Source organism: Micromys minutus (assembly GCF_963924665.1).
Source record: "Micromys minutus genome assembly, chromosome: 1".
In the NCBI taxonomy this organism is placed as follows: Eukaryota; Metazoa; Chordata; class Mammalia; order Rodentia; family Muridae; genus Micromys; species Micromys minutus.
This window is the reverse complement of record NC_137969.1, coordinates 30640672-30666829: the sequence shown is the minus strand read 5'-3', so window position 1 is coordinate 30666829 and position 26158 is coordinate 30640672. Positions and strand designations below refer to the sequence as shown.

Genomic DNA, 26158 nt, shown 5'->3' with positions numbered 1-26158 from the left:
ATGCCACCCCAACCCCCACAACATCTTCAATCCTGTGCCCACTCCCACGCTGGGGCAGGAGGTGGGGAGAGCTCCCAGAAGCAGAGCCCCCACACACCTACAGTTTCTCTCAGGCCCTGTGAGCTCCATCTTTCCTGGCCTCTGGCCTATTCTACACTCACCCAGGGCCATCGCTGACCACCTGCTGCCTCCATCCCTACTGGGCCATCTTGCCGACCGCCTCGCCTCCATCCCTATCCCTCTGCTCTACACTCTCTCTGGGCAGACCCTGGCGGCTGCCCACTCCTCCGGCTCCCTGGCTCCCCATCCTCTGCTTCCTTCTTTCTCACTCTCCCTCTCTCTTTCTTTCCTTCCTCTGTCTGCCGCCCTCTATAGGAGCCTCAAACCACCGTTATCCATAACCCAGTGGACGGGATTAAGGTACTGCCACGCCTCACTCCTCACCCTTTCCTTGGGCAGGAGGTATGGGCCCAGGAGGAGGGTGTGGACGGTGACCTGGGAGATGCTTTTGTGCCTAGGATAGAGAGCAGATGTGTAGTGACCCCAAAAGTAGGGAAGAGCCCACAATCCTACCTGCCCAAGGCCATGGCAGGACACAATGACTCCCTCAAAAGGAGCTCACACAGTCACCATGGGGTTGGCTCACAGCAGGCTTCAAGAAGAGCCTCCTGCTGCAGACCTTGGACCTCCTGCTTCCCAGGAGCCTCTGCTCCTAGCCTGTTCTCCACCTCCACCCCCTGGTGTGGCCCCAGCGCTTCTTGCTCCTCTCCGCTCTGCCATCTGTTCCCTCATCACATTGGCATCATCACCTGGGGCCGGGAGGGGCTGGCGTGCTGTGAGCTGGGAGAGATGGGCAAGTGTTGGAACCAATTGCAATACAGCAGTTGTGCTGGGCTGGCATTCAGACTGGTACCCAGGCCTAGCTCCCTGGTGGTCAGACAAGGTGATGGGTACCCCACCTTCCTTGAGCTAGAACCTGCACCTGCCCTTCTCCATGCCAGGGCCTGAGGGCAGCTATATATGCCCACGGTTCTAAACGCCAAATGTCTGACTTCCTACTACTTTAGTTGCTGGCACCTTTGGTCCCTCATGTCAGGTGAGGCAATACTGCCCTCTGAGGGACTACTAGTCAACCTTCTGGATCAGGGTAAGGCCTGACCTTGCATCTGAAAGCCCTCAGTGTTGTCCAAGAGCCAAGTTCAGTCTGTTCATACCAAGGACTCATTAGAAGTTCTTTTGACTTTCTGGGGATATGTTGGCATGGGGCCCCTCTACCACTTGAAGGTGGTAGAGGTTGGGCCTTGCTGAAGTTCCAGGCCTAGGAAGGGCAGTGGCATCTGGGGTATCATCTCTTCTGGGGGAGGAATTCCTCACCTAAAAGCTGCTAACCGTGTCTGCCCCCTCCCAAGTTTTAGGGCCTTCCACCACTAAAAGTTGGTCAAGTCCCTTGTTTTTCCATCTTGGGATTTCAAAAGGCCTGCTCTCTCATGGTTGGCTGAGTGTCTCCGAGTATCTGAGGGAAGGTGAAGTTCAGGCCCTTGCTGTTGGAGATGTGGTGGCCTGCAGGGATGGGAACCCTCCTGAGGACAATACACATCTAGAACTTTCTCCCCAGTCACTGCCCCCTGAGGATTTCCTGCTGGGAGGGTCTGTCTCCTAAAATCCTCAGGAATAGCCAGGCTTTGGCTTCACCATTGGAGGTGTCCTGCCTGTCCTTGACTCTCCTTGACCCCCATCTCCTCTGTCTCCCCAGGAATCTTCCGACAGCACGAACACAACCATAGAAGATGAAGATGCCAAAGGTACCTTCACAGAGGCCTTGCCTGGGCATGTTGGTAGTGGGCGTGCCTTCTGCAGCATCTCTGGTCCTGTTGTGCAGACTAGTGCTTCAGTGCTCCAGGGACCTGATGTCAGGGCCTGTCTGGTGTGTGTCAAAGAATGTTCAGGCCATCATGGCTGGGGTTTCTCAGGCGTAGCACGTATGTGAGGAGCCACTGTTCTCTGGGAGCCAGGAACTCGGTTCTCACAGGTCTGAAGTACATGGGTGACATTGGAACAGGATGTTGTTTTTCTGTTAAGGTCCCTAAGCTTTGGTTCTGTCGAGCTTGAGCGGCCAGATGGCTGAACAATGGCCGGCCGATGTTGTTTCCTTTGATGACCCAGGAGCTCCCTCCTCAGGTGTCCTTCGGTACCACACCCTGAGCCCGGCCACTTTGCCTCTCTGGGATAAGGTCTGACAGCTTCAGGCTGTCCATGGAGCCCTAAGCTGCCCTTAAGATAGCTGCTAGAATGAAACAGAGCTTCCCCTTTGCTCCACCCCAGCTATGATGCTGTCTCTTAAGATTCTTCCTCAGGACATTGGTCCTTGAACTTAGGAGAGTACACTCCCCTACAAGCTGCAGCAGGCCTCAGAGTCGGCACCGTGGATACTACCCATACCTCCTGTCTAAGATTCTGGCCTTGGGCTGGTCAGTGGAACCCTGAGTGATAAGGGAGGTGGCTGGGCCTCAGGCTTACAAGGGGACAGAGGCAGCAGACCAGGCTGCAAGTAGAGGCAGGAGCTAAGGTAGGGGAAGTCTCAGGAATGAAGGGCAGGGGTGGTACTCTTACCTCAGCCCTCCAAAAATCCTAGCCTAATGTCTGCAGGGCCTGGCAAGGGGCCCACAAAATGAACCTTCCAACATCTACCTTGGGGTACCCCCAGGAGTGACCACCTCACCTCTGTCCCCTAGGTCCCCAAGCAGTGGCCTGGGATTCTACATCTGTAACCTTTTCCACTGCCCTGTGCCTCTTGGCTCTTTCTGCCACCTTCTGTCTTGAGTGTCTACCATCTACTGCTTGCTTCTGTTCTGCCTCAGCCCCCAGGGTCCCTGATGTCCTGAGCTTGGTGAGGAGGGGCTCAGGAGCCCCAGAAGCCGAGGGCCCCCTGTCCTGCCCATCTCCAGTTCCCATTAGCCCCCTTCCAGCCCCGTGTAAGTAGCCTGGGCCCCGCTGATGTGGGGATAACTTAGAAGGGCCTGGCAATTCTCCGAGGGGCCATAAGAGCCAAGGATTGGACAGGCCTGGACTATTGGCCCCAGCTCTGTACTCACACAGCCCCCAGACTGGGGCTCCCTGTGGTTGCCTTTGTCTAGCCAGAGGCCTCTATTGATCTGTGGGGATGCTGTGCTGGCCTACTTTCCTGCTCACGGCCACTAGACAGTCCCCGAAGAATTTGGCTGTGACTTCTAGGCCTCCAGGGCCCACTCAAACCTCCCTCTGTCCCTGGAGGCTCTTGCTGCTGAGCCTGACACCAAATAGAAAGCTGGGTCCCAGAGTCCCTTGTGGTAAGAGCAGGGACCCTCCTTCCCCCGCCCTGTCAATTCTGTCTCCTCGTATGTTTGTCTGCCTTGTGTTCACGTGTGTCTGTTCCACCCCAGCCCCCAGGATCTCTGACATCCTGAACTCAGTGAGAAGGGGCTGTGGAACCCCAGAAGCCGAGGGACCCCTATCAGTGGGGCCCCCACCCTGCTTGTCTCCGGGTCTCCTAGGCCCCCTGCCCACCCCGTGTAAGTAGTAGCCCCCAGGCTTGCTACCCCTGCTCCCAAGGGCTCACTGAGAATGGCCAGCACTCAGCTTTCTGCACCTGCCATGCACGGCCAAGCTCCCCCTGGACCAGGATGCCTCGCTCAAGGCATATGCGCTAACACAGCTGGGCAGCTCTCTGGCTGCTCCTTTTGGGCTCAATGCCTCTGACTCATCTCAGACCCCCTACTTCTTTCCTGCACGCCGCTCACCTCACTTCATCTCAGGCCCACCCCTCGGCAATAGGGTGGAGCCCTTAGCCCATCTGTGCCAAGAATTTTCTAGCCTTACTAGTCACTACACCCTACCCTGCCCTGGAGCCTAGAGCCTGTCTCCGGAGCAGCCATGGCTCTCGATGTAACCCTATCCCTGAACCCCATTCATCTCACCATCCCAGGCAGGGGAGGTCAAAGAAGGTGCCGGAATGGGAACCCCAACCAGGATCATGTAGTTAGGAGATGTTCAAGAGAAGCAAAGTCTAGCCTTCCACTGGCCTGGGCTGTCCATATGGGCCAAAACAGTGCTTCCATCTGAACATCCCTCTTCCCTCCTATCCAGTCCTCTACCTACCTGCCAAGAACCTCTCACTTGCACCCATAGCCTCTGGCTTCTATGGGGCCAGGTTACCTCTCCTTGGAGGGCATACTATGCCCTTGGCAGCTTCCAGCTCAGCCCATTAGAACAGACAAAAGCATCTGCATTCCTGGTGCCTCCCCAACAGTTATGTCCCCACACCCCACTCTGACCTCCCCACTCCCCTGTGTCCCTGTGTCTTCCGACGCTCTCACATACCCCCTCTGGCCACCCCTACTGTCCGGCTTGGCTCTCAGTCTGAAGGTTTCTTCCCTGCATGTGTCTCCCACCTGTGTTCACGTGTGTCTGTTCTGCCCCAGCCCCCAGGATCTCTGACATCCTCAACTCAGTGAGGAGGGGCTCAGGGACCCCAGAAGCTGAGGGCCTCCCACCAGTGGGCCCCCCACCCTGCCCATCTCCGACTCTCCCTGGCCCCTTGCCCACCCCATGTAAGTAGCATTTTAAGTGGCCCTGACAGCTCCATGGAGGGGCAAGCCCCCATCGTGGTGCCTGTTCAACCTGACTCTGGGAATAACCAGCTTGTGGAGAAATAGGGGGTGATGGCATCTGTCAGGACATCGTGTCAAAATATGAGAAGAGAGCAGTGGTCTTCAGTAAATGCACCTTATGGTCATAAAGTGTGTTTGTGCGTGAGCTCAGTATTGGGAAAGTTCCCAGACATTTCACAGGAGCCCTTGCTACCATGCAGCCAGCTACCAGAGTCTGACAGGAGAGAGTGGTGAGCGGGTGCCCGCCCACAAGTGCATGAGGAGCCCTCGAGAAAGGGTGAGAGTAGACTGTCCTGGACAAGAGGACAGGAAAAGAAACTCCTGGGAATTCTGATATGCTGGTTGCCCGGCCGGACTCTGGGGGCGGGGCAGCCAGGGCTAAGGAAGAGTTAGGGAGAGCAGCACAAGCAGGTGGCTGGCTCTTCAGCCTGTCCGCCAGTATCACTTACAGGGATGGATGACATCCAGGGCTGCAGCCACCGCCTCCCCCGCCTCCAGGGAGACACGGGGCTGGGGGTGGTGCTGAGATGCCTTCAGAGAAGAGGCTGGGCCAGGGCCTCGGCATGGCAGGGCAGTGGCTGGGTGAGTAACTGAGAGAGATGGGCTTGGGGTGACCCACCCCCATTACCTCCGCCTATTAGGCTGGGGTGGGGGGAGTGCTGTGGGTAGCCAGAGCAGAGAAGGGGTCACAGTGGCCCACAAGGGTGAACATCCACAGTTTGCAGGTTGGGGGGGGGGGGAGTATAACAGATTTGTGCTGTGTAAGGGACAGCTCTGAACCCCCTAGAGCATCCCATGGCTGGCAGCAGAGATCAGAGTTGAGGCGTGAGGAGCCAGCCATGTTATTTCTGGTGCTGTGGAAAGGGACAGTGGCAGAGGTATATAGGAGCCCATACTTACAAAGCATGCATGGGATGCTCGCCACCGGTGGCTGTAAGACAGCTTCTGGACAGCACCTGTCCTGTCTGGGTGCTCTCACTTCTGATCCCAAGGGTCACACTGTTTGTGTTGGGGAACATGATCCGCCCTAGGGGTCTGTGCACTGAGCAGGCAGTTGCTCCTAGACCGGGTCCTAGGCCGGGTCTGTGGGGAACAGCACGGTCACCACATTACTTTAGAGGCTATGGCACTGATCTGCCCTTGTAGGGTCTGTGCTGAGCTTGACCAGGGGAGGGGCGTCCTGCAGGAGGGGGCTTCAAGAATGACTGGATGGTGGCATCTCGCCATCCTATGAGAGGCTGGGCCGAAGGAAAGAAAAGTAAAATGTAGGGAGGTGTGGGAGATGTCGGATGGCTTGGGTCCTCTCTTTTTGGGGAAGGTTACAACCCACCAAACAGGTTATAGGTTTCTTTAGGATCAGGCCCCTCCCCACTCAGTGCTCTCTGTGCTCCAGGCCTCACTTCCTAATCAGGGATTACACAGGATTCAGGCTGATCCTGGCTGATCCCTTAGTCAGCTGCTCCCCCTGACAGCTGGGAGGCTGGGGGCTTTGGGCCAGTGGGAGGAACACAGAACCTTCCCTGGTCCCACCCAGATCCTCTCAGCCTCTTTAGGCTTCCCACAGGAGAGCTGTGGTGTGAGGAATTTCCCTACTCTGCACACCAGCCAAAACCCTGCCCACTCTTTGGCTTCTTCTTGGACTTGCAGGGTATAGGGACAGCTTGTCCTTGGTCCCAGGTTTCTCCATGAGAGCTTTCCCTGAGTGTAGGGATTCTTGACCCTTCCTTCATGTTTGATTTCCACTGGGGTCTGATGAGCAGCCATTTTGTGGGTCAGGAGGTATCCAGCTGCCATTCATAAGCGGCCTCAGTGTCCCTAGCTGTTAAATGGGCCGGTGGCTCTCACAAGAACATTGTTCCCAAACTCCAGCACAGTTCACACCTCTGACTGGTGCTGTAGTCATGGATATCCTTAGTTTATTTAACATTGACCCCCAATTTTAACTACAGATTGTTTGAAAACATCTTTTTTAAAAGATTTATTTATTTATTATAAGTTCACTGTAGCTGTCTTCAGACACAAGAAGAGGGCATCAGATCCCATAACAGGTGGTTGTGAGCCACCATGTGGTTGCTGGGAATTGAACTCAGAACCTCTGGAAGAGCAGGCAGTGCTCTTAACCACTGAGCCATCTCTCCAGCCCCACAACCTAATTTCTTTAAACAGAAAGTTAGTCCACTTTACCACAGTGAATGGTGGAATCACAGCATGCTTGAATCCAAACGGTGCTGCTAACTTACTTCCAACCACTTTTGCGGGGGCCGAGGGACTCCTGCGGAGGAATGGGGCAGCTGAGTCTATTAAGAGGAGATTAACAGGCCCCAGAGGTCCTTGGGAAGGGTGGATTGCAGAGCGTACTTCCCTTGGACCTGGGGAAGGAGCTGCCTGCAAGTCTAGAAACCAGAACCCGAGACAGCTCCAGAAGGAACAAGTGTGACAGGGTGAGGGGTGCCTGAAATGATGGGCACTGGGAAGCAGGCACAGGCACTGCTTTGGGGACTGAAGTGCCAGATGCTGCCTGGGATCTAGAAGGTAAAGATGGGAAAAGCTGTTGTGAGTTTGGGACAGAGTGGGGGACTCTCACAGAGTACAAGGCTGTGCAGTCGGGCCAGGACACTCAGTGCCTCCTGGAGATCATAGCTCACCACCTAGCGCTAGCATCCCAGGGCAGGCAGTGGTGATGGCCTTACCCTGAGTTCAAATGATGACGCGATTTAGATTTAAGAATAGCAAAGGGACTGAAACAAGATGGCAGAAAGGGAGTTGGGCTAGGAGGGGGCGCTTGTCCAAGACAGGGGAATTCCTTGGGTGTGCACACACACACACACATGCTCACACAGCATGCATATACACAAGGGCACTGACACGCATCTCACACACAAATGTGTATGCACGCACACATTCACACACCTCCATGATACTCACATTGACACTTGTAGGTGCCTTCTCATACACACACAAATATTCACACTCAGGAACCACACGCACACAAGCACATTGTGCTGTGGATTCCATACACACGTGCTCTTACATACATGTACCTGAGACCCCACAGGTGACACCCCCAATTTCTGCTGTCAGTGTCTAACACACCAGAATAACCACAGTTCATATACTCACTAGGAGACGCTGGTAGGCACATGTGTGGCGTGTGCGGGCTCCCCATGAGGCAGGTAACCTTTGTTGTGGATTCAATCCTCCTTCAGGGTACCTGACGGGGTGGGCACCCAGACACCCACTGATCCTAGAAGCCCTGCCACAGAGTTAAGTCTCTGTACCTTCGGGTTTTAAATTCTTTATGATGAAAACAAAAAGTCTGTCTCGAAGCCAAGAGCTAGTGCTCAGGAGAAGCGATGAACCTAAGGGATGTAGGATGCTCAGGGTGGGTTTTGCGTGGGCGGCACACAGCCCAGGGCTAGGCTGGGAAAGTGGGCAGACAACACCTAGATCTTTTTGAAGAGTCCCAGGCCATCTTGTCCTTTGTTCAGAAGCTACCCTGACTTCCACCCCTCCTCATATCTGACCATACCTACTGATGATGGCTCTCCTCCCCTGAGAGCCGTTGGTACCCTGACCATACCTACTGATGATGGCTCTCCTCCCCTGAGAGCCGTTGGTACCCTGACCATACCTACTGATGATGGCTCTCCTCCCCTGAGAGCCGTTGGTACCCTGACCATACCTACTGATGATGGCTCTCCTCCCCTGAGAGCCGTTGGAGGGAGGGGCCATTAAGTGAACAGGGGACTATTAGAAGCTAAAGCTGAAGAACCAGGCCGGGGAGAGGCTAAATGAGAGTCCAGCAATAGGGTGGGTTATGGGCAGGCTTTTTTCTCCTTCTGCAGCCTTTACACATTTTCTAATCGGAATAGGGTATTTGCTTCTTACGAACATTTTGTTTGATAAACAGCTACTGCATGTGGGAACGAGGAAGCCGTTGGAGGCACAGGCAGGACCAGTGTGGTTGAGACTATTTGGGTACAGGTGCCAGAGCCTGGAAGTCCTTTCTGGAGAGGACACCCCTGAGGCAGGGTGGGAGTAGGTGTGTGGACGAAGTCTGCAGCTCCTGATCTTTCAAGGCCCCTAACTTGGGCTCTACTGGAAGTGGGGTGTCCGAGGGTGTGCTGGGCTAGTGCCTAGTGGTCATCCCTGTTTTCTTCCTGCAGCCCGGAAACAGGAAATCATCAAGACCACAGAGCAGCTCATCGAGGCCGTCAACAATGGGGACTTTGAGGCCTATGCGTGAGTCTCCGGGGGGGTTGGGGTGGGGGGTTGTGGAGGGCGAGGATGGAGGATGGGGCCCCTCCTCACTTGGGTTTGCCCCCCAGGAAAATCTGTGACCCAGGCCTGACCTCATTTGAGCCTGAAGCTCTGGGCAACCTGGTCGAAGGGATGGATTTCCACAGATTCTACTTCGAGAACCGTGAGTGAAGAGGCTGGTATAGGCATGAAGGGGGAGATACCATCAGGAGGGTCCCTTAACTCCCCAGCCAGTGCAAGGGCTGTGGCAGCCTCCGGGAAGGGGATTCGAGGTGGGAGGGGTGGGAGGTGTCTGCACCTGGTGCTGTCAGTTCAGGAGACCCACCTGTCTACAGTGCTGGCCAAGAACAGCAAGCCGATCCACACCACCATCCTGAACCCGCACGTGCACGTCATTGGCGAGGATGCAGCGTGCATCGCTTACATCCGCCTCACACAGTACATCGATGGCCAGGGCAGACCCCGTACCAGCCAGTCCGAAGAGACCCGCGTGTGGCACCGCCGCGACGGCAAATGGCAGAATGTACATTTCCACTGCTCGGGAGCTCCAGTGGCCCCACTGCAGTGAGGTGAGTACCTGGGGTGTCACCCAGTGCTGCGTGGGGTGCCCGATGGGTGAGCTGATAGGACCAAAATGGCTGCCGAAGCCAGAGCTTGGCGGGTCGGGGGTGGAGTTAATGGTCAGGGTGGGTCCTGAACTCAACCACAACCGCGGCAAAGGCAGCCTAGGAAATGGGCAGGGGTAGTAACTGCCTCTCCTGGCAGGCTCCTTCCAGAAAGGACATCAACTTACTGGATTCCTGCCAGAACCTTTTCCAAACAGCAAAGGCTTGGGTGGGTGGAGTGGCATGTTGTGCTGAGGAAGGTGACCTGCTCCGTTTCAGAGCTGCGCCCTGGTTTCACCGGACAGAGTTGGTGTTTGGAGCCCAGCCGCCCTCGGGCGCACGGCCTGCCTGTCGCATGTTTGTGTCTGCCTCGTCCCCTCCCCTGGTGCCTGTGTCTGCAGAAAAACAAGACCAGATGTGATTTGTTTTTAAAAATAATAATAATAATAATAATAATAAGATGATGACAACGACAACCACATGCAAACAGACAACAAAATATTGGCATCGGATGAAATGGAAAACAACAAACAAACCTAAAGAAAGGAAAACGCTGTAAAAATCTGGCATTTGTGGGGCCACCCCCCCCCACCCAAGCTCCACATGTGTCTGTTGCGCTCCTGGCTTTGGGGACCCTCAGGGCGTGAATGTGCCCATGCCGACTGTGTTAGTCTGTAGGTAACGCACTCACCCCACACCTTGGGCATCTGCATCCTCCCTCCCATGCATGGGCCCCACGTGCTAACCTGGCTGCTGTGGCGTCGGGTGTCTTGGGAAGGGCTGGGGGCTGCCTCCTTTCCTGCTAGTTGTGCCTGAGAGTTGCTGCTGTTCCTGCTTTCCCCTACCCATCCCTCATCCCGTGAAGGGCTGGGAGGGTGCTCCTCTAGCCAAGGACCTACCTTTGCCCCATGGAGTGTGTAGGAGAAGCTTATCCTCAAGGTCATCAGAAAATAACCTGGGCTCTCAGCTCCGGTTCTTTGGGGAGTGAGGTATGGAGTATTTTGCCTCCAAGCCTCTTGCCTGGCAGGGGTTGGTTAAGGAGGCATGCTGGCTACAGTGCCTACCCATCTAGCTATGAAGAGAGGGCTGGGCAGAGGATGGCCTCCATCCTGTTTGGGGTACTTGTCCCTTCCCTGCCACCAGCAGCTGAGCAACAGTGGCCCACCCCTGGCCTGGGCAGTTCCTCTCTGAAGTTGGCAGCAGACCCTAACGAAGATGGAGAACCTGAGATCCTGGAGGATGCTGGGAGCAGGCCAGGCGGTGTCTAGGGTGTTTGTCCACTGAGCTTGGAGTCTGGTCGCTCGAGACTTGGTTATACATTGCAGAATGTGGTAAAGAGTGGCCAGAAGTTGAGTTTTAGGCTTCTGGGCAATGCCAGTTCATGAGTGTTTGATGAAATCTGAGTGCTTTTCTAACCTGGGCCTAGAGAAGAAACCAGAGCATGTGCCACCTAGAGGCACATGGAAGGCCAAAATTGGTAAGGGCTGTATTGTGTGAGGCCCTTCCAGGTAGGCCAGAGATACAGCTTAGAAAGAAGGCAGACTGGGGGCAGAGATATATGGGTGTGGGGCCTGGATACCAGTGGGTGGAGGGAGGGTGCATTAGGACAGTGTGCCACCTCCAGGGCCCAGTGGTGCTCCTAGGTGCCCGCTGCCTGGACTTGTGGTGGCCCTGGCTCTTGGTGACAGGGAATCATCAAGTCTGGACATGTTACAAAGTCAGGTTGGGGAGATAGGTATGAAGCGGGTTGGGTGGGGTGGTCAGGGGCTTTGATTGCAGAGGACCATGGGCCTCTACCCCAATGCTGCCCACTTTAAATTCACTTCATTTCCAACTAGGATTTTCTTTCTCTTTTACTACAAATCAAGCCAAGGGAGGGGCACAAAGTGGGGAATGGGACACAGGATCTTAAACTCCAAGGGGACTGTCCACCTATAGACACTCAGTGGATGCCACCTGTTATCCACACTGTGCCCAGGACAGCTGTCCCCTACCCGTGGACACAGGGTAAATATCTGCCAAGCTCCACTTGAGTGGCCCAAGGCCATGGAACGGTGGCAGGGCTTGCCACCGACAGTGTAAGGCCCTGTGGCCTGCCACCCTGGCATCCTGGGGTCTCCTTTCCTCTCCCACCCACCTTGTTATCTCCACAAAGCTGCCTGTCTGGGATAATTTGGGGATTTTTTTTTCTGGGGGACAATTCTTTTGCATGACCCTCTAAAGAGCAGGTCACTCTGCTCTACTGGCTAGGTGTTCGCAGGTGGTGGTGTCAACCGCTGGCCAGTGCTGTGGCGTGTCACTGCCTGCAGTACTGGTGGCCCTCCTCTCTTCTCTCTTTTTGCTGAGTTCCATTGTCTTTTCTTTCTGAGCCTTGTAGGTGTACAAAACTTATTCTTATTTCGTTCTGTCTCGGGAAACTGCAAATAAAAAAAAAAAAAAAAAAAAAAAAGAACAAAATTGTTTCCAGTACAGCTGAGTGCTTTATGCTGGGACTCTGCCAATTCCCAGCCACAGAATACAAACTTACCTGTTCCCTAGCCCAGAGGTGGCTTAGCAACCTTCCCTTCAGGGTGATTGGGAGGGCATAGTTTTCTCTTCATCCCAAAGCCCTGTCCTTGCCCCTCATCCTAGCAACCAGAAAGGTAGCCTTCAGAAAGGCCCTGCACCCAGAAGAACTGCAGCTCCAATATACAGACGACCTCTTGAGCCCCTTTCGCGACCTTGGTCATGGTCATGTGCTAAGTGACCCTCCCAGTCTATTCCCTGGGTTATGCAGACATACAGCACAGGGCAGCATTTACTTTAGGTCACCGCCATAGGTAGTAGTATCAAGAGGCTTTGCAGAGAGGTTCAACCAGGAGCTCAAGTCTGAGATCTTAACCAAGATCAAAGGGACTCTAAGAGCCAGGACCCAAAACAACCAAAGCCAGTTTTGTCCTGGCTTCTGAGATGCTCTTCCCCAGGCTTTCCCCTGAATTTCCAGCCCAAGCATAGGGCAAACCATTCCCTGTAATCTGTGCTAGGTCTGTCCCATCTTCAGTCTCTGCTCAAAAGTCTGCAAAGATGAGCCCTTTAGCCGTCTTATCCAGTATTAGTAGGGAGGCCCAAGGAGTCCAAAACTGGCCAACGTCCCCCCCCTGCCAACTGCTTCTCCCATCTTAAGCGTGTTTCTAAATGTCTTCACTTTGTAAAGGAGCCCACTGTTGTCTACCTAATGGTCTCTGTGGGCTATACCTCGGGAAGTGCTCTCAGGTATGTAAGCAAGCGGGCGGTAGGTAGGTCTCAAGAGCTACTACAAAAAGATCTAGGCCAGTGCCCACAGGTGCAGTAGCAATGGGCTCTAGGGTTCCAGCTGCCTATCAGTTGTAATCGGAGGAGTGTTTCCAGACCAGGTCTCCCTCAGGAAGGCAACACGCTACAGAGCCTGAGCCTCCACCATGCATTATTCCTGAAGCCTTCCTGTGGGTGCTGGACAGCAAGGCAGGCAGCAGTTTTCAGGGGCAGTACCCAGGGTTAACCATCTGGTACAGGGCTGAGCACTAAGGCAAGAGAGACTCTTGAGGCACATTTCATTCATCTTTTTTGAACGAAGATCTTTTAGGCATCTATCACTCCAAGAAGGCTCAGGTTACTCTGAACATTACCAGGTCCACAAATCAGGAAAAAGTAGCACACTGAATCCAGGGCCGCTCGCCCCAGCCAGGCAGAGGGGCCTCTGATGACAAGGACACAGAAGACAGACTACAAGGCCTAGCTGACTTGCTAAGGCACAGGTAGCAGAGGCCATCGACCGCTAATTGCTAGCCACTGAGAACATTTCAAACTCAAAACCATACTCCAGATCTGAATAGTCTCCTGATGACCCTCACAAGTTATCTGTGCCCCCCAGGAGTAAGGAATACCCCCAAACCCTCAGACGTTTCCAGCTTGGTAGAAAGCTAGTTGATTTGCAGCCCGCACTGAATAGGAAACTTGGGCAAGACAAAGACTTCTCCCCAGGACTCTTGCTAAGAGGCAGTTCACCCAGGCAAGTTTTCCTGTGTGCAGAAAATTGCATTCTGAAACAGCAAAGCCACTCCAGAGCTCCATCACCTGCCTAACAACAAAAAAGGAAATAACATTTCTACCAGGAAGGTCTAGAAGCCTATTCAGACCACAGAACAAAGTACCCGGTGTCTTCCAACCCTGCACTGGCTGAGTTGGAGGCAGAGGTTTCCCTGAAGCTAAAAGTAAACACAAGACAGTACTGAATTTCAAAAGACAATTTTATTTGGACAGAAACCTTTAAACAGAACATAGAGAAATTAGGCATTATTAAAATACACTCTTGCCAAGTGATTTAACATTAGAATATAATGGGGATGGAAAACACATGACAACTCATCCACTGCAGGGCAAGTGAGACAGCCATATGCAGGCAAAGGTTACCTTTTCCCCCACAAACTTCTACTTCCACCCTCTACTCCTCCCCAGGACCTCCCAGAGCAACAAGACAAAGAGGCAGCACCCCAGGCCAGTTACTACACTGCAAGTGCCAGCAACACTGCTGTCCAGGGGCCCGGGTGGGAGAGGTCTGTGGCAGTGGGAAAGTTACGTGGGCAGGCCACTCCAGGGGGAGCCTGAGCCCTTTGGCTAGCAGTACCCAGAGAAACGGACAGGCACGCCAACTAGTGTGGGTTTCTGAAAGCCATAGTAGACGCCTCCCTCCCCGTATGGGCACTCTGAAGGCAGCTAAGCAGGCTCAGGGTAGGGATCACAACTCTGGCTCAGAAACTCGGAGGCCAGCATCCCAGCAGTGGCTTCTGGGGAGACAGGATCTCAGATATAGTGTGTGCACAGTTGAGCATGAAAGGTGATGTGGGACCTGGCACATCCTGGGTTTATCATGTAGGCTGTGCCACCAGCTCAGACCAATCCCTCGCCACCCCCACCCTGAAGCTGGTAGGGGCTTATAGACTAGGACTGGACAGACCACAGGTGGGCACTGGAAATGTTCAGGCTGCTGGCACTTGTCCTGGTACCCACAGGAATGACTTGTCCCAACATGCAAGTCCCAGGCAGTTGCTAAAACAATCTTGTGGACACAGAGACAGATAAAACCAGCTTTGAGAGATCACAGCACCCACTACTTTGATCTTGATGTTCAAAGTCCAACTGCCAGCCCAGGTGAGTGTTCATCCACACTGGACAGCTGAAGGCACCTGTGTCTGCTTCTTCCCCAAAGATGGACACTCCCAGCTGATCCTCCCAACACCAGAACAGTTCCAGCCTGCACTCAGTCTGCTAGCTGATAAAATTGTTCCTTACACATCCTGCCCAGCTTGGCCCATTCTAAGTACTTCATACAAGTCATCTTGCGGTACTGGATAAAGGTACTTAGGATGGGCCCTGTCCCTGCCAGATGCCAGTTCTAGCAGACAGACAAGCTAAACATGTAAGACCCAGTGACCACTGCCTGCTACTGGTCATGGTGACCTTCTCCCAGCCCCAACAGCGTACGGTAGTAGAATGTTGGAGTGTTCAAACTCTGCCTACCCAGCCCTACCACCCGAGACCCTCCCCCGCCCACCCCATTCACTGGAGAGTTAATATTGTTAATGCACAAATGAAATACTAAATCATACCAAGGATCAGGAAAAAGATTCCCTCCCATAGAGCCTTCCAGGGTTAGCTGAGAATAAGCCCTTCAGTGCCTATAAGAGCCACTTAGAGTTTATGGTTTCATTTTCCCAACATTACATCTTTGAGGACCTCAAATTCTTTCCCAAAGTCACAACCACACATATGAACTTCAGTGTTCCCACCCTTAAATCATCCCTCCATTCCTCTTGGGAACTTCAAAATAAAAGCAGCCAATCTGCCTGGCTTCAGATCCTCTTCTAGAACATTGCTTGTCTCCAGGGGCTGAAGTGACGGACGATCCAGCGCCTGCCTCTGTGGGCTATGTCACATGATTGCACAGCATGAGTTTTGTTTCCGGGCCTTGAAAGAAAAAAAAGAGAGGCTAAAGCGTGCCAAGGAGGGCTGGAGGTCCTGAGAGCTGAGGAGCGGGGGTGGGGGTGGGGGAGCAATCAGACAGAGAAGGCAAACCAACCAAAGGGAAGGCCTCGGGCCTCCAGGGGAGCTGCTCGCATGGCCTGACACTGCTTTCACTGCCAGGCTGGCCTCCTTACTGCTTTGGTTTTTTGTCATTTCCACTAACTTTTCAATAAATCAATATAGTTCCTGCAATCAGACCATGGCTGAGTATTTTCACAGTGCTATCAGACTGCCCTGGCGAGCTTGCAGAGAAACATGGCTCCTGCTCACGTTTGCAGGGGCTGCTACTGTCCCTATTCTTGCTCTGTGGTTAAAGGCCACCCTTCGAACCCCACCTGGTCATCTTCCTCCAATATTGCAACTCAACGTAAATACGCATAGGCAGACTTGTCTCTACTATTGTCCCACAGTGGGCCAAGAACACAATGTTGGGGCTGGGGAGATGGCTCAGCAGTTAAGAACACTGGCTGTTCTTGCAGAGGACCAGGGTTCAAAACCCAGCACCCACGTGGCAGCTCACAACCACTTATAACTCCAGCCTTAGGGAATTCTGTGCCCTCTTCTAGCCTCTGTGGGCAGGAGGCATTTATGTGGTGGAGGCAAAATACCCAAATACATTAAACAAAACACCAGGAATGTGCACACGCAGACATTTAAGTAATGCCTGGAGAGAAGCAGGTAGTCAGCAGAGGTAGCCTGCCAAAGGAAGGGAAATAAATATACCAGAGAACCAAGAGACACCTCAGTGATGTGAACGGCTAGTATCTTAAGGACTTAAGCCCAACTGTCCTCCCAACAGAGGAATCAGGAAACCCTGGTGGCCAAAGCTGGAACCAATATGGGAAGTGGGTGGTAGCTCTGAAGCCAGCAATGCCTGAGTGCGTATTGCTCATCACTGGGGCTGAAACACTGATGTAAGTTCCCATATCCCAAAGAGTGGTACCCAAATCTGATCTTGGTTAAATAAAGGGCCAGGCCTAATATAGAGCACCAGAGGAACAAGCCGCAATGGCTTTGTGGAAGGGCCCCAGGGGGGCCACGCAAGCTACTCACAGTTTTATAGAAGGCTTTCGACTGTGTTCCCAGTACTTCTGATTTGGATACCAAGTCATCAAGCTTCTCGCCTCGCTCTAACAAAGACTCCATGGTGTTATGCTAGGCAAAAGAGACAGGAGAACTCTTGACTCTGTGCAGTAACTGTCTGCTGAAAACAAGCCCTTGTGGAAGTTTAATGGCTAGAGTACCTCCTCTGTGCCCCTACCCACAGACACAACAAGCACTGAGACCCAGTCCCAGAAGATACTCCAGTCAAGTTAATAGCATGGGACCTGGTGGCTTTCCCAGTATTTCCCCAGCACAGACTGAGATAAGCACATTTGTATTATACTGTGTTCTGTAAGCATGCATGTGCAGAGAGGGTTCTGTGACCAGAAAGACACCTCTGAGTGCTCTATGACCACACTAGGATGGACAATGGAAAGAAGGTCTTTGCAATTATCATCAGTTTAAGCAGTGATGCTAGAGTAGGGTGGCCCTAGTTACATTAGTACCATCTTCTTAAAACCAGAGATGCAGACACAGACTGAAGGCCATGTGGAGATACAAAAGAAACTAAAACCCGGTGAGAACTGCCAGCCACTCCCAGAAGCCTGGAACAGACATTATTCACAGGGCCCCAGGAAGGAACCAGCCTGACCCAAACTTCAACAGCAATCCCCCAGCCTCCTATGAGAAAACACATGGCTGTTGTTTGGAGTCATACAGGTCATGGCTATGTCTGAGCACCCACAGGGGACTAATCCAGTGAGAAAGCTGTGTCACCTGATCCAGGAGCCACAGAGCCACCAAGCACTTGAGATAAGTCCTAGTATGTGCTTCAAGTGCAAGCATAAGCACACTTCAGACTCGGGCTCAGTATGCAGAAATCTTTATTAGTGGGACTGGAGAGATGGCTCAGTGGTTAATCATACTGGCACCCACATGGCAGTTCATAATCATCTCTAACTCCAGTTCCAGGGGAGCCAATGCCTTCTGGTATCTAAGGGAACTGCATCTGTGATATAACATGCAGGCAAAATCACCTTACACATAAAATAAAAAATTATAAAAAGCAATACTGTATTGATGACTTTTTTATACTAAAGACAAGGTGGAAAGTTATTTGGGTATTCTGGATTAAATCAATAACACCAAATATCAACTACTTTTCTTTTGTCATTTAAAAATATGGCTCCTTCAAAATTCAGAATCACACACACATATCATATACACAGTAGTTTACATTCTCACTGACAGCACCATGACAGGAAGCACTCGTGCTGAGATGAGCTTTCGTCTGTGAGCACTACAGTCCCTGCCTTGCAGGAATAGGCACACAGAGATGGAGGCTCATTTCCTTCCCAGACAGCCACTGCCAGCTTACCAGAATGATTTTGGTCTCGTCCAGTTCAGCCTGTACTTTGCTCATGGGATCAGCTTCTCGGGGGTTCTAGGAAACAGCCAAAACAAAACCAAGGTTAAAACTGAAGTAGTTACCTATAAACAATCTTGAACTAAGGAAATTACCAATTCTCACAATAAGAAGGCACAGAACAGAGAACTCAAAACCTAGAGTTATCTGTCTGAAAATATTTCTCTATTTTTCAAACCGATAATATGCCTATGCATCAGCCTTGAGCTACCATGGTTACTGACCTTTTCCAGACCACATAGCTGCTGGGCCAGTCTCTAGAGGATGTTTCTTTGAACTCACCTGGTATTTACTAAGGTGTTCATTCAGGGCTGTGTACTGGATTGTAGCAGGTGATCCTACTGGCCAGTCTATTCTATCAACCTGCTTGGAGAATTCATCTAGTACCTGCAAAACACAGGAGACTCAGCATATCTCTCACCCAGCTTACCAGTGCCTTCAGTGAAGCACCTTCACCAACAGCACTCATCCCAAACGCAGCTCCTGGGCTCTCCAGAGTACAAGGACATCAAATGGCAAGGGAACAGTCTAGGTTCAAGTTCCTCTTTTCAAATGTTTATGATTAAAACATAACCTAAGAAATCTAGAAGCAAAAGTAAAGTCTAGAAGTTTAGTATACAGTAAACTTCACCTGGGAAATGATACATTTTACATTAGCCCTCTAGTTTTCCAAAGTGAGTTTGCCAGGCAGTGGTGGTACACACCTTTAATCTCAGCACTTAGGAGGCAGAAGCAGGTAAAGGCTGAGTTTAAGGCCAGCCTAGTCTATATTATGAGTCCCAGGCCAGATAAAGATACACAGTAGGACTGTCTCAAAAAAAAAAAAAACCAAACAGAACAGCCAGGGATAAACAGAGAGAATCTGTCTTGAAGAGTAAAAGAAAAAAAAAAACAACAACAACGTGAGCTGGTTTTTTGGACATGCCTAAAAGTGCTTCAGTGCAGGACAAGGCAGTACTTTCTCAGGATTATAATGAGAAATCACTGGGTTCTAAACTCCATGGAGTGGGTAGGAATCGGTGCTGCAACATGCCTTTAATCTCAGTACTCAGGAGACATAGACAGGTGAAATTCTGAGTTTGAGGCCAGCCTGGTCTACATTATGAGTTCCAGGCCAGATAAAGATACACAGTAGGGCCCTGTCTTAAAAAAAAACTGCAGGAAGTCACTGACCTCCACAGGGGAGAAGGCTGTAATGACTGCCTGCAGGAACAACAGGAAGAGAACATAGAACCTTCAGCAGAAGCACAGGGAGAAAGGCTGGCAGCAGTGGCCCTATTCCAGGGGAGAGCTAATGTAATCGCTCAGGAGCACAGGTTTGTTGAAGGCCAGCGTCAGCACCAAGGAGGAAATATATATAGGCACTGACTTCAATGTGTCCTTGCTTGGGTAGAGTGATGATGAAGATGTGGCCTCCGGAGTATCCACCCCATCTCCCACTTGACCTCCTAGTCTAGTCCAACAACACTCACCTTCTCCAGCAAGGTAAAGGCCACTCTGGAAGGGTATTCGCTGTCAGCAATGACCACACCTGCCAGACCGTCACTCCGGACGTAGACATGGCAAAGATACTCTACAGAGACAAGAGATCTCACATAATATGAGGGCTTCAGACTGTTTTGAATCTGCATCATAATATTGGTTTCTGCTTTCTAGTTCAAACATAGCCACTCTGAAACTATTTTGAAACTCAGCTGCTCTGAGCGAGGTCTACTAAAAGGCTCTTTACCACAGTTCTATGGGCCACACCCAGGAGCTTTGACTAATAACCTAGATTCCCTGATACTATGTGTGAAACAAGATCAAAGTGAACTGCCAGGGATGAAAAGCACAGCAAAGACAAAGTCCCCAAGAGCAACTCCAGATCACTGCCATTAGCCCGGGCCAGGTCTAGTTAAGTCTTGGCAATTTATGGCCCTCCTCGGCAATGTGCTGCTCCTAAATTAAGGGAACACCAGACAGGACAAGCTGCTTCTCCTTTTTTAAATAATCCCTTCAGAATGGATGAGAAGCAGAAAATGACCTCCTAGGGCTTCAATCCCCTGTAATAAGACAACATGGTTTGACCTACCCTAGCCTGTGTTGGGTGGCTAGGAGGAATTGTCTAGAAAAAGCCTAGGCAGCCCTGGATGAAGTCTCTGGTGTTATCGCACTAAAGCTGTCAGATGATTAGAGGGAATGGTTTGCAGAAAAGCCTCTGAAAATAATCATAATCCACAAGACTGCTGATTTTCATCAACTGACAGGATTCAGAAATGACATGGCTAACTGCATCCTCAAAACCAAAGATGCCTGGATGAGAGCTTACAAGTAACGAACAACCTCTTGTTTATGAGTCTGACCCAGAAGATTCCAATGTGAAACGGAGAGAAAAGCAAAAGAGAAAAAGAGTGTAAGTCCTGGAATCTGAGAGAAGCAGAGATCAAGAAGAACAGAGAGGAGGTGCGATGAAGAATTACCATCTTATTCTATATACATTCCCAAATAGGAAAGAACCAAACATGGAATCAGTTTCCATAGAAACTGAGAAGCTTGCCAGTACGAGGAATGGTACTTAAGGGATAAAACTGTGACAGGGAGACAGCAGAAAGGAGCGAAAACACTGAGAGTCACGAGTCCTTTTCACTTCTGCGGTAGTCACAGGACAGAGACTCTCCACAGAGAATATACAGTCAGTATCGCTGATCAGTGATATCATCAATTCAGGACCTCTATCCAGGGGCCACTGCTTATGAGAGGTCATCATTGTTTATGTTTGAAGAAATTCATGCAACTTCAAATTTGTCTGTGAACTGTATGAGTCTAAAATAAATACCCCAAACTGATATCCAAAATCTGAATTATGAAATAAGGAAAACTCCTGCTTAAAAAAAAGGAAAAGGAATCTTAAGGGATGCAGTTATCACATCACAGGTGCTAGCTAGAAACCATCTTTGGAAGGCTCTAACTGGGAAGAAAAGCAGAACGTGAAGGCCGCTGCTGACCAAGAGAATCAGCACCTGTCATGTGCAGCCTGCCAGAGTCTCACTCGGAGTGTGAGCTGGGTAAGTGCAGCCGCACAGCGGTGTGCAGTAAGCGTGGGCTTCGGCACTCAGCCTAGTGCTCTTTGTAAATAGGAGGAGCAAGGAGGACATGCAGTGCAGCAGAGCAGGGTCCTGGGAGCACTGTGTGCCTTCTGAGGTGACAGCCAGGCCAGCACTCAGAAGGGTGCAAGTCCTCTTACCTTGTTCTTTGACAGAAGCTCTGCTGCCTTTCGCCGAGCGCTCCACAATCAGTTGACTTGTAAAGGTCATGAATTCCTGAACACTAGGAAACACAACACATATTTATAACCTTCTTTCGGTCACACTGTCCCCAACACTGTGGAAAGTGACCTCTGAGGTTCTCTTGGTTTTATTCATTATCCCCTAACCTTAGAAACAGTAGTAAACCCAACGCAAATGAACACAAATGTATATGCCACCATTCAAGTCACACCTGTGTACCAACAAACCAGCCAGAACAACCCACGTCCAGGTGTCTGAGAAATCTTTAGGCTACAGTTATTTTAACATTTCTCTCAAAACATGATTTGGGGTCCAGTGAGATGGCTCTTAAGATAAAAGCACCTACTGTCAAGCCAAGAAACCCAAGTTTGATCCCTGGAACCCTCATGGTGGAAGAAGAGAAATGACTCCTACAGGTTGTTTTCTGACCTCCATGAGCATCCCATGATGTACTCACACCCACACACAAACACAAAGAAAATAAAAATGTGATTGAAATCTTAGCAACACGCCTTGAGTCTAGTGGCGAAGCAGAAAGCACCTCCTGTACTTATTTCCAAGAAGCAGGGTAAATAAAATACACTGCTCTAGAAAAACACTAGTAGTAAAAAGAGTCAGGCAGAGGCACACCAGTTGGTACTGTGGCCACAGGACAGACCCTGGCTGGGAATGCCACACAGCTATTCAGTGAGAGCTAGCTCAGGTCTGCTGAGGCCCCGGACACTGTGGAGGAAATGGAAAGAAACAGCTTAGTCAAGGAGAAGTGGGAGTAGCTCGTATGGAACTGCAACAGCGGTTTATCATGGGCCCAAAGAGAGGTGAATGTGACCAGAATCAAAGAATTTGAGGAATGGCCCAGCCAGAGGACAGGCGAGAAACTTTCAACTGGAGATTTGTGATAAAGGGCAGACAGGGCCATCAGTACAAGGCTGTTTATTTTTTGAGACAGGGTCTATGTAGCCCTGGCTGTCCTGGAACTCTTACACAGACCAAGCTGAGAGATCTGCCTGCCTCTGCCCCCACAAGTGCTGGGACTAAAGGTGTGCACTACCACATCTAGCACTACAGTATTCTTAACTGCAATATCTGGAGACCCAACTCTGAAATCTCAAGTCTTACTAGGTGCCCCCCAAATTACTGTGCTGACCTTGATAGTAAAATCAAGACTGGTGTGGCAGCTAAAAATGAATTAATATATACAAAGCACTATTATGATTATCATGAGGGAATGACATGGTGACAATAATCACAAAAATACTCTTTACTTTCCTTTTTAATTCTCAAGAAAGCCTTTGCAAAAAAAAAAAAAAAAAAACTAAAAAGACATGTAGAGCAAGATTATCGTCATGTAACTAGGACTATTAGAAGCACACTAACTTTTGTTTACTGCTAGTCATCTGCTATTAGGTAGCATAAGGACATCAAAGAATGAGGTAGCAGCACCATGAAGGCTCTGAGAATCCCCCATATAAACAGAAAGAGAAAATAAAAGTGAAAAGAGCCAGAGCCAAGTTGGCACCACAGGTTCCATCCGAGAAAAACAACATCAGGCCCAGAACAGAGGCCAGGGTACACAGAGTAAGTAGCAGGAAGAACAGAAGGAGCCAAAGATGACACAACAATTCCACCTTCAGGGAGTGCACAGCCCAGGAAACTGTAAACGGTGTCTCTGTGTGTCTGAGCATCCATGTGGGTGCCATCTGGGTGCAGCTGCATGGACGGGCTCTCCTCAGGAGCCATCCACCTTGGTTTCTGAGATGAAGTGGGTTAGGAGCTCAGAGGAGGCTTGACCAGGGAGAGACATCGTGCCCCGGTCCCCATCATCTTGTCTCTGCTTCCCTAGCTTTGGAAGTACAAGCACGTGCCACCACACCAAGATTTTGTTTTTTCTTTTAATGTATTCGGGACCGAACCCAAGCCTTCATGCAGCAAGCTGTTTCTGAATGATCTATTTCTCCAGCTCAAGCTCCTTCCAACCCGTGGCAAACATTATTCACATAACTATGATCCACATCGACTCATGTCCATCAGCGCATGGATGCATAAACAAAAGGTAGTGTTTACATAAAACTCAACACTGCATACTTTTTGAAGGGGAGAAAATCTTGGTCTCTGCAGCAACATAGATGAACCTCGGGGCCATTCTGCTTAGTAAAGTCAGTGGGACACAAAAGACAACTACTGTATGATTCCACTCATATAAAGTCTTTAGGACCATCAAAATCTGAGATACAACCTGAACAAGCTGATTTCCCCCAGACTTTGAGACAAGATGACCACAGGTCCTACCTACCCTGTTGGGTCCTTCTTTTGTGTCTGTGTCACTCTGCCCACTTCCACAAGACTGGGTATCTGTGCAACTTACAATTAAAGCATCCCAGAATCCTTTAAATGCCTACAAGCAGTACAAATTCAGTGATTCCTGTCAAACTACCAGTGTGGACCCTTTCTGATCACCAGGGCCCAAACACTAGAAAACATAATGATCTTGACTTATAGCTAAAATATAAAGGTGGCTGCCGAGATACCAAACACTGGTTAAATCACAGGGTGCGAGGTGGTACTCAGAATACTTATTTCTGAGTCTGGATATCCTAGATCAGAACATTTGGTAGTGCATCTGTAATCCGCACGATTTTCAGTGGTCTTCTAATCCTTACACAACAGGGCAATATTGTGGATGGCAGAGCCCTTTACCAGGGATGCTAATGACTCCTCAGGCACAGCCCTAAGGCTCAAGGCCCAAGGCCGAGACTTGCCTCCCCGCCCTCCTAGACTCCAGGTCTTGCCACCAGGGCCCGGCCCACTTACCTGGACCTCTGGAAGAAACTGAAGGAAGACACGTCGTACGCGGCTTTGAGCAGCACCGCTTTTGGTTCGCCTTTGTAAAAGACACTGAGGCTGTACAGCTTCATGGCGCCGCACCTTCGGGTTGCCGGTTGGACCCCAGACCCGCTCACAGGAGCGCGGCCCCAGTCCCTCGGAACAGCAGCGGCCGGCTGCTGACGGGGCCGGGCCGGCTTCTTCCTCCTAGCTTGGGCCCACTTCCGGTTCCGGTCGCGGTTGCTTCAGACGCTCACCGGAGAACGGAAGGCAGAGTATGCGCGTGCGCGTGCGTGTATCTAAGCGGCTGGACGCACCCGCGTCAGCCCCAGTCGGCGCCAGGAGGCTCGGTCTCCGCCTGCGTGGCAGTACCTTGGCGCACGTTCTCTTCCGGGCTGTCGCGCGGACCCTGGCTGGCGGTGGGCAGTGCCGTACCGTCACTCTTCCTTCCACCTCCGGCTAGAATAGCAACTCGTACCTGTCCCTACGCTCTACTTTTTTTGTTACATCCTATATGTAAAAGCACCACTAACCAACCCTCTTCCCCGGGTATCCCAAGTACAGACGACTAATAGAAATGTCCTCCATGCTTTCCTTTGCAATAATAAAAATAAGAAGATTCACTGGCTGTGGCTAGGCTCAGCAACCCCTGACACTTGTTCGACAAGCCAGGCGGCCAGAGGCTGTCCAGCCCCATTCACCTGCACTGACCGGAAGCCTCCACAGGCGGCAGATGAGAACCATTTCTGAAGAAAGTCTCTTTATCCAAAGTTGTACAAAATGACCAAGACAGTAACCTTGTAGAAAGACATTTGGATTAAGAAAATTGGTAGCAAGAGGCAGACCTTGGGCTTATCCAACTCCCTTGCAGCTACTCCTGACACCTCTTACTCTCTCCTCTGCCTTTACTGGGCCTCCCATCTGAAGTCTCATCTAGAGATATGCGAACTCTCCAAGCCAAGTTTGTTAATTGCTAATGACACTGTCTAACCCTCCGTTTCCCCTGCTGCTATCCAGCTCGAATTCAGCCGCAGTACTTACACACCATAAAAGTGAGGACTGCCCCCAATATCTGTTAAACTCAAAAAATACCCTTTTTGTAGACCCGTTGCTAAAAAACGATAAAGTATCACCTTCCAAGTCCTGCTCATTGCAAATGTTTAACAACAACAATTATTTGCGTCATTATGTTCATTGACAAAAAAGAAAGAAAGGAAGGAGAGAGAGAGAGAGAGAGAGAGAGAGAGAGAGAGAGAGAGAGAGTACCCTCTGGCCTTATAAGAACATCCTCTGGTTTTATGAGTAGAAATAAATGAACATTATGTATACAACTTTACTCTTGAAGAGTGCATAAGCATATATACCTACATGTATGTGTACCCATGAATATGTATATATTCATGCTTCTATACATGCATGTATATGAACATATTATATATGGGTTATAACCTGCCCTCTAAAGGAACAGAATTGGTAGGACATCCATTAAGAGAGGATGTATTAGATTGGCTTTGGGATGCTGTCTGTATAAGTGTAGTCCAAAAGTGGCTTTCTCACACTGGAGAAGCACAGAGTCTAATATTTGCTCAGAATCTGTTATTAGTTATTGGTGGCTGCATATAAGGTGGGTCCCCAGGTGAGGCAGTCTCTGGATGATCTTTTCTCCAATCCCTGCTCCTCTATTTGTCCTTTATTTCCTCTCATGAGTGTTTTGCTCTCCCTTCTAAGAAGGACTGAGGCATCCACCTTCTGGTCTTCCTTCTCTTTGAGCTTCATACGTTCTGTAAATTGTTTCTTAGGTATTCTGAGATAATATATTTATAATAAAAATGTTACTTTTTTTTTCTATGTGTCTAAGTGTTGTGCCCATGGAGGCTAGAAGAGGGTGTCAGATTCTTAGATTTCCTGGAATTAAAGTTATACATGGTTATTAGCTGCCATGTAGGTGTTGGGAACCAAACCTGAAATCTCTGTGAGAACAGCTAGCTAGTGCTCTTAACCACCGAGACATCTCTCCAAATCCTAATTTTTAAAGAGCCTCTTTGAAAA

At 50.6% G+C, this 26158-nt stretch overlaps 2 protein-coding genes across 8 annotated transcripts in view; one reads left to right on the top strand and one right to left on the bottom strand.

Moving 5' to 3' along the window:
- Positions 1–13621, top strand: part of CAMK2B (calcium/calmodulin dependent protein kinase II beta) — an 89623-nt gene extending 76002 nt beyond the window's left edge. For 2 of the 7 annotated variants that reach the window (XM_080930509.1, XM_080930508.1), the window contains 9 exons: positions 376–420; positions 1754–1802; positions 2859–2972; positions 3420–3548; positions 4458–4586; positions 8813–8888; positions 8975–9069; positions 9242–9475; positions 9791–13621. In XM_080930509.1, coding sequence (XP_080786635.1) covers positions 376–420; positions 1754–1802; positions 2859–2972; positions 3420–3548; positions 4458–4586; positions 8813–8888; positions 8975–9069; positions 9242–9474 — 870 coding nt within the window. In that variant the 3' untranslated portion in view covers position 9475; positions 9791–13621. The remainder of the gene's footprint in view (positions 1–375; positions 421–1753; positions 1803–2858; positions 2973–3419; positions 3549–4457; positions 4587–8812; positions 8889–8974; positions 9070–9241; positions 9476–9790) is intronic. The other 5 variants (XM_080930514.1, XM_080930513.1, XM_080930512.1 and 2 more) reach the window with 3 other exon arrangements.
- Positions 13622–15223: 1602 nt separating this feature from the next.
- Positions 15224–24312, bottom strand: YKT6 (YKT6 v-SNARE homolog). Its single transcript, XM_080930560.1, has 7 exons — positions 24098–24312; positions 21244–21326; positions 19493–19593; positions 18303–18407; positions 17973–18038; positions 16604–16705; positions 15224–15493 (listed from the first exon to the last, which is right to left on the bottom strand). Exons 1-7 carry the CDS (start codon positions 24199–24201, stop codon positions 15458–15460), a joined length of 597 nt encoding a protein of 198 aa, XP_080786686.1. The 5' UTR covers positions 24202–24312; the 3' UTR covers positions 15224–15457.
- Positions 24313–26158: the final 1846 nt, after the last annotated feature.

Excerpts from the sequence above, each read along its gene's own strand:
- YKT6 (XM_080930560.1), bottom strand. The coding sequence starts at position 24,201 with ATGAAGCTGTACAGCCTCAGTGTCTTTTACAAAGGCGAACCAAAAGCG. Across the intron at positions 18,408-19,492 it reads CCTTTACCTTGCTGGAGAAG|GTACTAGATGAATTCTCCAA; the intron begins GTGAGTGTTGTT and ends TGTGTTTTGCAG. Across the intron at positions 15,494-16,603 it reads CGAAAGCCTTCTATAAAACT|GCCCGGAAACAAAACTCATG; the intron begins GTGAGTAGCTTG and ends TTTTCTTTCAAG.